This window comes from Ictalurus furcatus, chromosome 27 (genome assembly GCF_023375685.1).
Source record: "Ictalurus furcatus strain D&B chromosome 27, Billie_1.0, whole genome shotgun sequence".
In the NCBI taxonomy this organism is placed as follows: domain Eukaryota; kingdom Metazoa; phylum Chordata; class Actinopteri; order Siluriformes; family Ictaluridae; genus Ictalurus; species Ictalurus furcatus.
The window spans coordinates 13186418-13199983 of NC_071281.1; the positions used below are offsets into that span (position 1 = coordinate 13186418).

Consider the following 13566-nt stretch of genomic DNA (forward strand, 5'->3'; position numbering starts at 1 on the left):
ACTTCTTGGTGCTAGTTGCCAACCGGGGTCCACTGCGCCGGCCTCAGGCTGTTTACGACCTGCAACAACCTTATCCTCCGGCTCAGTCACAGCCTCCGCCCTGCCGGTAACCGGAAGAGTCTGGGTAGGCTGCGTAAGCTGCGCGGCAACGCCCGGAAGTGTTTCGTGCTCAGGTAGGACCTGTTGGGCCAGGAGTGTCTCATACAGTGCTGCTTTAACTACCTTTTTGCTAGCCATAGGGGGAACTGCCACATGAAAAAAGTCTTCAATAAGGAGCAGATCATCCTTCCTACACCTATCATAGTCCTCTAATCAAGGACACAACGTAAACGTAATCAAATCAAAAGCCATAACTACAAAAGGCACAATACACCAACACAACCTGACTCACCACACAAAACAAAAATAAATAAAGAATCAATCCTGGATGAGCCCCCAAATCTGTTATGGCCCAGTCTAGGTTAGGCCACACAGAGTAACCAGCTCAGGATTCAATTGAATTGACCTTTAAAAATGAAGGAGCCAGGAACAACACCACAAACAGGGTTGTTCAAAAGTTGTGGTATATTGTAACACACAATTATATACATACATACAACTATACAAAGAACCAAACACCAGACATAACTTCAGGGTGGGCGAAGGACAAAATAATAAACAAAAGGATTCTTTTGTTAGGTAGCTAGCTTACCTAAAAGGAAAATAACAAAAAAAAAATACAAATACCTCCCTAACTACCTAAGCCAAAAACAGAGACAAAAGGACCCTCTCCCAAAAGAAATGGCAGCCACACCCCTACTGCCGGTGAACCAAGTGCAAAATATATACAGTGGTGAAGCGTATACACATAAACAGATGCAGGGACAACCAAACTCAATGTCAAAAACCAGGCAAGAGTCAAAACCAGAACAGCAGTCAGAATACAGAATTTGATAGCCACACGGACAAGAGAAACAAGCGAAACAATCTCCTAACAACAAATCACACCATTCTCACTCCTCTTCCTCTTTAAATGTGGTCGTCAATCAGTGATGTCATCCTGGGAGGCGGGAGCAAGGCAGGCTAGGGCAGGCTGGAAACTCTGGGAGGGAGTTCGGACCTGCACACAAAATATGGCACAGCACACACACACAAAAAAAACTTCCCATCCCAAGATAGCAGGTTATAACAATTTATTTAAATTTACTAAGGGATAGCTTAATGGTCATTCAGTGTAGCACTGTGTACTGGCTTTGTGCTTATAATATCTTTATAAGAACACTGAGCTTTACAGTTTCTAATCTTGATCATTAGCATATAGACAAAAAAAATGTGATATTTAAAATATATTTAATTCATCTATAGAAGTCAGCCGTCAAACTGAAAACTATGCATGTTCCTTCATAGTACAGCACCGTTGCTCATGCATGTTCGACTCACCAGCACCCCCTGTCAATACAATAAATCATATTCATAAACTTTGCTTGTAATGGCCTGTAAACTTAAAATCGACCAAATGTATTTCACTAAAGGACATGCATGAAACAGACTGTATAGTATTTATTGGATAAAATTAAACATGGTGCCTTGCATATAACAAATGCAAAACATATATATATATATATATATATATATATATATATATATATATATATATATATATATATGTATATATATACACATATACACATACGCAGTGCCGTCCAAAAGTCTGAGATCATTTTTAAAAATCCCAGATTTTCAATATGATCTCAGACTTTTGGACACCACTGCGTACGTGTTTAAACTGGAAATAAACAATATGTTTTAGAATTTTGAAGAAAAAAAAAATGAAAGCAAAGAAAGGAAAATGTTCAACGTCTCGAATATTCAGGATTTCAAGATTCTGCCCGGTAACATTATGCACATTTGTGATTTTTACCATGTTAACTCATTTGAACCAAATGTCTGATTTACTCTGAATCTTATTCCGTCCATTAAAGCACGTGTTCAGAGAACACTCCGATGGTTCTGATCTAGCATGGATCGTCAGGTTTTAGACATTAAAGCAAACAGGGACATACCAAACACAAAGAAATTATGAAACTTATGTGGATATTTCTAAGATTCAACTCTTCACTCAAAGCTGTTGCTAATAATTTTATTTGCAACGTAAAACATTCTATTCCGTAAGAAAATAATCAAAATCAAAGCATTTTCACTAGTGGTCGCAGACTTTTGGACCCCATAATGTAATTTACTGTTTGTACCAAGAAATGCATTAGATTTCCTTGCAAGAAATGATTATACTATGACTGATTATACTATTAATAATGATAATGATTATACTATTACTAATTGGCACTGCATTAAGATTTCAGATAATAAAACTAATTGTACATTGAAGCAATACTTTTTTCTGTATAAATAACCATTTCACAACAGCAAATAGAAACTAAAATCAGGTAAACCATGTGTTTACAGTAATGGAGATATCGATACTGGCAGACTGAGGGTATATACTGGTGCAAGAGCAGCAGCTTATCTTCACGGCTGAAATGTTGCAGGAGATCTTCAGTCAGCTGGACGGTTTAACAAGTGGAACATACCACTAAAAATGGAAAACATTATAATATAATCATTGCAAATGATCATTAGACATTTGTGAGACAAATTAGTGCAGTATAACAGATACCTCCTCTGTCATTCCTGCTGTCTTCCTTCCCTCTATGTTGAATGGAGGCTTCAGATACCCTTTGAAATGCAATTTAACCAAGTCGTGGAATGTTGCCAGACAATCCTGGAGAAATGACACAGAAATGGCCAAACTTGCTGTACCGAAAAATCTGAAGCTTATTAAAGAAAAATAATACAGATAGATATCAGCTCTTTTCACTGCAGCTCTTAGGAATTTGCATCCTAGCCACGTATGTGTATCAGTTTTCTATCACAAAACATTAGGAGCAGTTCTTGTGTCGTGAAATACTGTAGCGTGACTAGTAATGGACTCGGTTACTAAAAATCCTGCTCAATATGATCAGTAAAATGATTAAATGTGCCAATATTTTAAGCTTACTGAATGTCTGAATGCAGACTTTGAGAGACGGCGTTAAAATGAATCACGAATGGCATTCTCTCTGACGTGTACTGCACTAGATACAACGACACAAACTCTCAAACTTGGCAATGAAACCTACAAAATGTGGGATGATGGGTGATTTACTGAGCCACGATGTTACAGTCTGGTTGAATAGTGCAGTTAGTAGGAATGTAGTAAAGCCGGGCAGAACCAAACATGGGATAAGTGGCACTTATTTCTTACCCGTTCCTCCTTGGAGCAAATGTAAGTGAACCATCGGAGTCCTGCAGCCACGTGTGTTATCTCATCAGCATAAATCACCTCCAGGATCTTTACTGAGCTTGTGTCTTCCTGTGCTGCAAAGCGGGACAGTGTCTGAGGGTGCACGTCTAAGCCCCTAAGAAAACCCACAAAAAACAGGGTCTTTATTGGATTGGAATTTTTCAGACATAGGTTTGAAGGTGCAGTCTGTCATTTGTGAGTGTTTTTAGACTGTGAATATTCACAATATTCCTTATTTCAAAAGATACAAAAACTGATTAACAATACTGACATAGATTTGGATACGTTCTTAATTTCAAGCTTCTGCTTTTCAACCAGTACAGTATTGCTCAGCTTTGCTTCTTTTTAAGGAAACTTGCTTGGGGTTGGACTAGAGTAAGGGGATTATAGTAAAGGAACTAGAGTAGGTTGTTGCAAGCAGCAGAGGGCTCTAAACATTACAAACAGCTCCTTTAAAATGATTCATTTTTTCATTTTTGACTATACTGTTAAGGTGTGAAAATGTTTGTGCAGTACCTAGCCTCATGGACCATGTGTACTATAGCCAGCCTAGACAGAAGATCATGTGATGTTTCTGCTGCTGATTGCCACAAACCTGTAAAGACAAAACAACATGGCTCCGCATTCACAAACCAGCTTCACTGAAACCATGCAGCAATATAAGACAAACAACATTCTCACCATTATGTACTGGAAGGGCACCAAAAGAGGAGCCAAGCTCCTTGATCCTTTGCTCTAATAATTCATAATGCTAAACAAAAATACAACAGGTTATACTACAATCAGTTAACAGAAAGATGATATGAACTGATACTGAAATCACGTTAAGAGACCAACCTTGGCTTCATCACTGGCTACTTTGACAAAGTCACTGAAGAACTCTTGTGGTAGTGAGTCTCCTGAGCTCAGCTTGACTGTAGAGAATCGAGCAATGATGTCCCATGAGAGGTCAATAGCCCACTGCTCTATATTAGCCAGAGAATGAAGCAAAGCAATTCTGCTTGCCTACAAAGAAGGAAATAAACTGGTAGTAAACAATCATCTAGATTTTCCGGAATGATTATCACAAGAAGGTGTTAAATTGAGTTGGACCGAAAATGCCAAAGCTACAGTTGCTATCAAAATTATTCAACCCCCATTGCAAATTAAGTTTATTGTCAAAATTTACAGACTTTCAGCTATTTGCAATGAACAAATCAAACAAACGCAATTGAGATAGTTCAACACAATGAATGCTTCAAGTGGTTTCCCCAAATTGAAATTCAAAACTGAAAATGCAACTTATAATGATCTCTCCAGTTTCAAAATGATTCAACCCCCTGAATAGAATCCCTCACAACAGCACAAATATGCAAAACAGGTGTTGTCTCAAGCACACTTGATGTAACTAATCGAGGGCTTCATTAGTTGTACCAGGTGTGCTTGAACTGGAACACATGAAATACCTGAACTGGTTAGGGGTAGAAAATGTATGAAATACCTGGACGGGGCAGAAAAAGGAAGCTATCAATGGCTGCAACAAGATTTCTGAGAAGGCAGGGTGTGAAAAACCCTCGAGTGACTGCAAAAGACCTGCAGCAAGACTCTGTGGCAACAGGTACTGAGGTTTCAGTGAGCACAGTAAGGCATGTACTAAAAGGTCTCCATGCCAGAACTCCAAGATGTTCACCACTACTGACCCAAAAGCACCAGAAAAGCTGGTTCAAAATCATATAAATAAGCCACAGAAGTTTTGGGATGCTGTTCTGTGGAGCGATGAAACAAAACTGGAACTTTTCGGCACGATGGATCAGCGGTATGTCTGGAGGAAGAAGAATGAAGAAAGAACACTCTGTCCACAGTCAAGCATGGTGGTGGCTCGGTGATGCTCTGCGTCTGCTTTGCATCCTCTGGCACTGGAAACCTGCAGTGTGTGGAAGGCAAGATGGATTCATTGAAGCATCAGGAAATCCTAGGAAAAACGTCAGGCTGTCTGTAAGGAAGCTGAAGCTTGGGCATCATTGGACCTTCCAACAGGATAATGATCCCAAGCATACCTCAAAGTCCACCAAGGCTTGGTTGCAGAAGTTCTGGAAGATTCTACAGTGAGGGAAAAAAGTATTTGATCCCCTGCTGATTTTGTACGTTTGCCCACTGACAAAGAAATGATCATTCTATAATTTTAATGGTAGATTTATTTGAACAGTGAGAGACAGAATAACAACAAAAAAAAAATCTGAAAAACGCATGTCAAAAATGTTATAAAATGATTTGCATTTTAATGAGGGAAATATGTATTTGACCCCTCTGCAAAACATGACTTAGTACTTGCCAACAAGGCAAAACCCTTGTTGGCAATCACAGAGGTCAGACGTTTCTTGTAGTTGGCCACCAGGTTTGCACACATCTCAGGAGGGATTTTGTCCCACTCCTCTTTGCAGATCTTCTCCAAGTCATTAAGGTTTCGAGGCTGACGTTTGGCAACTCGAACCTTCAGCTCCCTCCACAGATTTTCTATGGGATTAAGGTCTGGAGACTGGCTAGGCCACTCCAGGACCTTAATGTGCTTCTTCTTGAGCCACTCCTTTGTTGCCTTGGCCGTGTGTTTTGGGTCATTGTCATGCTGGAATACCCATCCACGACCCATTTTCAATGCCCTGGCTGAGGGAAGGAGGTTCTCACCCAAGATTTGACGGTACATGGTCCCTTTGATGCGGTGAAGTTGTCCTGTCCCCTTAGCAGGAAAACACCCCCAAAGCATAATGTTTCCAGCTCCATGTTTGACGGTGGGGATGGTCTTCTTGGGGTCATAGGCAGCATTCCTCCTCCTCCAAACACGGCGAGTTGAGTTGATGCCAAAGAGCTCCATTTTGGTCTCATCTGACCACAACACTTTCACCCAGTTGTCCTCTGAGTCATTCAGATGTTCATTGGCAAACTTCAGACGGGCACGTATATGTGCTTTCTTGAGCAGGGGGACCTTGCGGGCGCTGCAGGATTTCAGTCCTTCACGGCGTAGTGTGTTACCAATTGTTTTCTTGGTCACTATGGTCCCAGCTGCCTTGAGATCATTGACAAGATCCTCCCGTGTAGTTCTGGGCTGATTCCTCACTGTTCTCATGATCATTGCAACTCCACGAGGTGAGATCTTTCATGGAGCCCCAGGCCGAGGGAGATTGACAGTTCTTTTGTGTTTCTTCCATTTGCGAATAATCGCACCAACTGTTGTCACCTTCTCACCAAGCTGCTTGGCAATGGTCTTGTAGCCCATTCCAGACTTGTGTAGGTCTACAATCTTGTCCCTGACATCCTTGGAGAGCTCGTTGGTCTTGGCCATGGTGGAGAGTTTGGAATCTGATTGATTGATTGCTTCTGTGGACAGGTGTCTTTTATACAGGTAACAAGCTGAGATTAGGAGCACTCCCTTTAAGAGTGTGCTCCTAATCTCAGCTCGTTACCTGTATAAAAGACACCTGGGAGCCAGAAATCTTTCTGATTGAGAGGGGGTCAAATACTTATTTCCCTTATTAAAATGCAGATGAATTTATAACATTTTTGAAATGCGTTTTTCTGGATTTTCTTGTTGTTATTCTGTCTCTCACTGTTCAAATAAATCTACCATTAAAATTATAGACTGATCATTTCTTTGTCAGTGGGCAAACGTACAAAATCAGCAGGGGATCAAATACTTTTTTCCCTCACTGTACAGGGCCATCACAGTCACCTGACTTGAACCCCATAGAAAATCTCTGGTGGGATTTGAAGGCGGCGGTTGCGGCACACAAACCCAAGAATATTACTGAACTGGAGGCCAATGCTCATGAGGAATGGGTTAAGATTCCTCAGAAACACTGCCAGAAGCTATGCATCTCGTTTGCCGCAGGTCATAACAGCAAAAGGGTGCGCTACTAAGTAGTAAAGTTGCTTGCCATGAAGGGCTTGAATAATTTTGAAGCTGGAGAAGTCATTATAAGTTACATTTTCAGTTGAATTTGGGGAAGACATTCGTTGTATTGAACTATTTCAAATGCTTTTGTTTAATTTGTTCATTACAAACAGCTGAAAGTCTGTACATTTTGACAATAAACCTAATTTGCAATGGTGGTTGAATAATTTTGATTGCAACTGTATATTTTACCTACTGGATGAAAATGTCACAGCATACAAAATGTTATTGTGAAATGACGAATAGTCTCATATTTCATGGAAAGCAATAAAAGCTTTCTGGTTTGTTTACTAATTCAACACCTCTGACTCCCTTCAGTGAGACTGTGTGTACCTGAGTGCCTCCTTTGCCACGTTTGATTTTGCCCGGCTCCACCACAGTCAGACTATCTATTCTGCTAGGCTGAGCCGGTGGTGCACACTCACCAATCTCTGTTATTTCCCCAGTGTCCCACCAGCTCTGCACCTGCTTAGTCAAAGCCACCTAGGACACAGAAAGGCATTGCAGGAATAACAAAGGTTGCCTGAGAGACCTACAGTGAAGCAGATACTAAACAACACAGTGTTTACTTCTTATACCACAGCAAGTTGCAAAGGATTGTAAGCTTTAAAACAATTATTAATAAATGACGCACTGTGTTTTTATCCTTTTATAGTTACATTTAATCTCACTAGCCAATAAGAGTAAATTGCTGTTAAGCTCCGCCCACGTGAGATTTGTGCCAGAATGGCGAATGTAAACTTGGGCAACATAAACTGCAAATGAAGCTTAGAAACTGTTAACAAGGAACACTGTTTATTTGAAGACTGATTTAAATTTTTGCCACCAAGTTCACTGTTTTCAGTTTCAGAGGGTTTTTCTTCTCTCTCATTGTATATTTTTGTTTGTTTCTTGAAAAGTTATGTTCAATACATTTGACACAAATCTCATCTCATACTTCTGACTGATCGTATTCAAGAATTCTACAGAGCTGCCGTATATAAGCATATTCATCAATCTACAGGAAAATCAAACAACAGTAATCATTCGTTATCATGCAAAACTATTATTCACTATTTCTGAGATTTTCCAAAAGGACGAAAGCTAACCTTTTCAAGTGGGTCTGGAGTACAGAGGATTTTCGTGGCCCAGGAGCAGAGTGTGTTTTCTGATGATTCGAACTTTGTGTCCATGGGTAACAAGGCATCTAGGGAAGGTTTCCAAACAAAAGAGGATGTCCTTAAAATACGCAGAGTTACGTGGCGTATTCCTCAACACTTTCATACAGCTTTTTACACACAGACTATTTAAATGAACTCTGTAGTTTTATAATGTCACCTGTCACCTGCCCTCTACCACATCTATCAGTGTAAAAGGGACCACCACAGGACCAGCGCTGAACAGATTTTATTTGGGTGGTAGTTTATTCTCAGCACAGACGTGGCACTGACATATTAGCGTGTGTAGCTGTGGTAGTTCACAGCACTGCAGGGGTTTTATACACCTTGATAGCACTGCTGGTTTAAGAACTGTTAACCAAATATATTCAGCCAACAGCAGTTCTATGGTCAGAAACTAACAGTGATAAAAGACTGTTGGATGAATAATGATAATCAAACAGTGCATGGAAAAATGGGCTACAGTGTCTAACTGTACACTGACAAGGTGGATGTGCCTAATATATTGACCAGTAAATGTACACCATACCAACACCACCCAAACTGTCAGTATTAAATGAGATCAAACAATATATTAAAACATAGACAATCTATATACACCGATCAGCCATAACATTAAAACCACTGACAGGTGAAGTGAATAACATTGATTGTCTCGTTACAGTGGCACCTGTCACAGGGTGGGATATATTAGGCAAGTGAACAGTCAGTTCTCAAATTTGATGTGTTGAAAGCAGGAAAAATGGGCAAGCGTAAGGATCTGAGTGACTTTGACAAGGACCAAATTGTGATGGCTGGATGACTGGGTCAGAGCATCTCCAAAACAGCAGGTCTTGTGGGGTGTTCCCAGTATGCAGTGGTTAATACCTACCAAAAGTGCTCCAAGGAAGGACAACAGGTGAACCGGTGACAGGATGATGGGCACGTGAGCATCAGAACTGGAACATGGAGCAACTGAAGAATGGTCTGATGAATCACGTTTTCTTTTACATCATGTGTGGGGCTGAGCAGAGGAAGTGTGATGCTCTGGGTAATGTTCTGATAGGAAACCCTGGCATTCACGTGGATGTTACTTTGACAAGTACCACCTACCTAAACATTGTTGCAGACCAAGTACACCCCTTCATGGCAACGGTATTCCCTAATGGTAGTGGCCTCTTTCAGCAGGATAATGCGCCCTGACACACTGCAAATACTGTTCAGGAATGGTTTGAGGAACATGACAAATTGTTCACTGTGTTGAATTTGTCTCCAAATTCCCCAGATCTCAATCCGATCGAGCATCTGTGGGATGTTCTGGACAAACAAGTCTGATCCATGAGAAGCCCCACCTCGCAACTTACAGGACTTAAAAGATCTGCTACTAACGTCTTGGTGCCAGATACCACAGCACACCTTCAGAGGTCTTGTGGAGTCCATGCCTTGATGGGTCAGAGCAGTTTTGGTGGCACAAGGAGGACCTACACAATATTAGGCAGGTGGATTTAATGTTATGGCTGAGTGTACCAAGTACATGTTACTGGCAACTGAGTGCATGAATCCCTGATTATTGATCGGTTCCAAACTGTGATCACTCACCTTGGATTGCCTTTTTCGTCACAGGGACTGGGTAAAGAGACAAGCTACTTTGAGTATTTATATACAGTTTTCCATCCACTACTCTCACCTTGTAGACTTGATTCTGTGAAAGAATTTGGCATAATGTCAGAACCAGTTCAGTCAATACACTGACAGTTTCATTACTGCAACCTACCTGCAGTCCTGTGGAGGATGAACCTGTCTCCAGGCTAAAATCAAAATCATGCCATGGGCATATTAGTGCCAGTTTGCCGTCTCCAAGGTCCTCGATGTCTCCTTGGTCAAGTGGACCCCCTGTCAAGAAAGAGAAAACCTTTATCAGTAAAGAAATAAATCTGCACAATACCTGAAAGCAGTTTCTAGGAATGCACTATTTCCCCCATTCTCTCTTCCTGGACCAGTGTAAGTATTAATAACTATTGAAAAGTCTTCACCGCTTTCAGAATTTCACCACTCCTAACTGTCAAGGAAACACCTGGTGTGTATGAGTAGCAAAGAATGACCGGTATTTGCAATACACACTACTGCCATACAGTAGTCTTTCCCTTTCTTTTTTGCCTCATACATATTTTGGACTCCTTGTATGCAATATGGAGCGCTCTGTGTTACAGCTTTTGAAAATGGTCAGAACTCCAATTGACATGTCAACCAAAAGTGAGGATAGCTACCACTTGTCCTGTTCGGTCTTGGTGATTGTGCTTATTTTACATTATATTTCCCCTCATTATCATCATTACCCTGCTCTGGCCATCACACAACACATTTTTTGCTATATTAGCTCTATGAGCTTGCACTTTGTAGTTGTACTCTCTGCATAATCTCCTGGTTTCTCACTCTGTGTTTTCTTCTCTGAACATTATAAATCCACCGCCAGCTTGCCAACTAGCATACCTGTGGCTAAAATGCCACTAGTGTGATTAAGTGGGTTTGCCTAAAAATACCACACACTGTTCATTACTGCCTTGGGTCACTCAGATTTGACCACAGATCATACTATTCATGCATGAGTGATTAGAAAAATATAACCATAGTGATGTCCAGCTGAGGTCTGAAGCTTGTGGAAGATGACAAAGGACATCAGATATGCTTACTGCATGGTACTGACCATCTCAAGGACGTTGTGTCTGACTCGGACATCCCCTGCTCTGAATATGCAGTGATCACAGTATTCATCTGTCACATTTAGACCCTAGTTTAGAGAAAAATTTGGCCCATGCCCTGCAGCCTAAACAGCTTGCAGAAGACCAAAAAGCAGTCAGGGTTACTCTCTAGACAAATGAATCACATGGCAACAGACATGACTCAGCGAAAATCAGTTATTCTGGATCTGAGACTATACAACTTTCCAAGTATTTCGTTTGTTCACACAAGTTTAGACGTTTGTACTGTTGGCTGCCACTAGAGGGCGACAGACACACTTTATTTCACCTCAACCGCTATCCACCTTGTACATGGAACAATTAAGAAAATAATGGAGAGCTTAGCAGTCATAAATAATATTCTCTGCAGATTAGTATTTACACAATTAAAGTTAAATAATCTATAATGTAAAGGTTTTTTTATAGAATAAATGAGGTACTGCAAATTCATTATTTTGTTGTGTTGTTGGATGATCCTTATGCAAGAAATTGAAACACGACATGAAGTGGAGTTCCTGTTACCACCCTGAAGTTGTTTATTTTCACATCCCATAGGGTTTACTGCTGCCTCACACCCCCAGGGTTGGGGGTTCAATCGCACCATGGCCCTGTGTATGTGGAGTTTGCATGTTCTCCCCGTGCTGTGGGGGTTCCCTCCGGGTACTCCGGTCTCTTCCCCAGTCCAAAGACATGCATGGTAGGCTGATTGGTAGGTCCAAAGTGTCCGTAGTGTATGAATGGGTGTGTGAATGTGTATGTGATTGTGCCCTGCGATGGATTGGCACCCTGTCCAGGGTGTACTCTGCCTTGTGCACCATGCTCCCCGAGATAGGCTCCAGGTTCCCCGCAACCCTTTAGGAAAAGCGGTATAGAAGACGGATGGATGGATTAACTGGGAGATAGAGAGACAACGATGGAATGTAAATGATATCAAGAACTAACTTGTAAACAGTTAAAAAGCACAATGTGCAATCCATCCAAATTTCCATATCACGTATTTTACACAGGGCCACAGGGAAGCCTGGCGTCTATCCCAGGGATTTCAGGGTACAAGGCAGGGGGGACAACCAGGGGTTAAACTGGGCCGGGCCGTCCTTCTTTCAGTTAATAATATATATATTTTTAATGTAGCTTGTCACGAAGAAAACTTTACCATATCAACAATTATATGTTTATCTTTGTTAAATTACATGTTTTAAAATCTGTTTATTATTAGGTCTGGATTGTGTACGTGTCTTACATACAAGTCCCTGTGAATTAGCTGTTGCTTAGACACGATAACGAGCGCATTAATACAACCCTTGCAGCCGGAACTATTTTTCATAGCGGCTGTTATAGAAATGAAGCAACACCTTCTGACCAGTCAGAATCAAGAATTGACCAGAATGCGTTATGATGTTATTTGTCTCAGACTGTTGAGTTTCTGAAATGGTGGCAGTTAAAGTCATCTTAGAAGTCTCTTTCTAATTCTGTTTTTTTTTTCTCTCTGTTGATGCTGGTGTTTGTGAAAACACACCTTCATGTGGGCAGGATGAATCCATCGCCCAAAACCGTCCATCTTCTGTTCGCACAACAACGATATGCTCTCCATCCTCAGAGTACAACCTTAAACAGATTGGAGAGGATTCAGAGACACCGTGATATTTACATAATAAAAAGAATAAGGTGTTGTTTATTTATTCATTCATTTAGTATTTGACGTAGTTCCTACTTGGTGCATGCTGACTTGAACTTGGCTGCTTCTCCCACACACTGCCAGCTCCCGGCTTTCACAACATCCCTGAGAGCCTCGACTAAATCCTGCTCAAAATGCTCCATGAAGAATTCCCGACTTTCCCGAAAGTAACCTTAACACTACAAAATCCATTTATTTACATGCAACTTCGCTTAGACAAGATTTACATCCGGGTTATTCTACACTCTGTCTAGCTTTACTTCACAATAGAGGTGTACAACTGTTTTCACAAGCTTATTTCGGAGCTTATTTCGCCATGTTCTATTAAAAGATAATAATATTGCTGAATATAGTACTATAATGGAACTAATTACTATGCTAAAATACTCTATAGTAGCTATGGCAATCTGTGGTTTCGTGATAATCTGCCAAACTAACTATGCGTTTCCTGAAGGACCTTTATTATTGTGAAATGTACTCCAGCCACTAGAGGGCGGTGTAACGGTTATGTAAAAAAAAAAAAAAAAAAAGAAAACGCTAGCGTGACCTGGTTGTATTTACAGACAGCAGTATACGCTGGTCCACTGTTATCATTTGTGTTAGCACTATCTAAATATCTGCATATTTATTACATGGATTTGAATTAGATTATTTCTAATTCGTCTCATAATTTAACGCCGCTGCAGCTTTAGGACCATGCCTATTGCTTGCTCAGCCCTCGGGTGCACAAACCGATTCGTGAAAGGCTCCGAGATACGATTTTACAGGTAATA

The 13566-nt window shown here is 40.8% G+C and overlaps 1 protein-coding gene across 1 annotated transcript; it reads right to left on the reverse strand.

The window, feature by feature from the left end:
• Nucleotides 1-1720: 1720 nt before the first annotated feature.
• Nucleotides 1721-13565, reverse strand: si:ch73-314g15.3 (uncharacterized protein LOC368688 homolog). The gene is made up of 12 exons (XM_053617026.1): nucleotides 12830-13565; nucleotides 12635-12723; nucleotides 10155-10273; nucleotides 9980-10082; nucleotides 8333-8430; nucleotides 7578-7727; nucleotides 4157-4324; nucleotides 4001-4070; nucleotides 3836-3914; nucleotides 3281-3434; nucleotides 2654-2758; nucleotides 1721-2569 (listed from the first exon to the last, which is right to left on the reverse strand). Exons 1-12 carry the CDS (start codon nucleotides 12934-12936, stop codon nucleotides 2537-2539), a joined length of 1275 nt encoding a protein of 424 aa, XP_053473001.1. The 5' UTR covers nucleotides 12937-13565; the 3' UTR covers nucleotides 1721-2536.
• Nucleotide 13566: the final 1 nt, after the last annotated feature.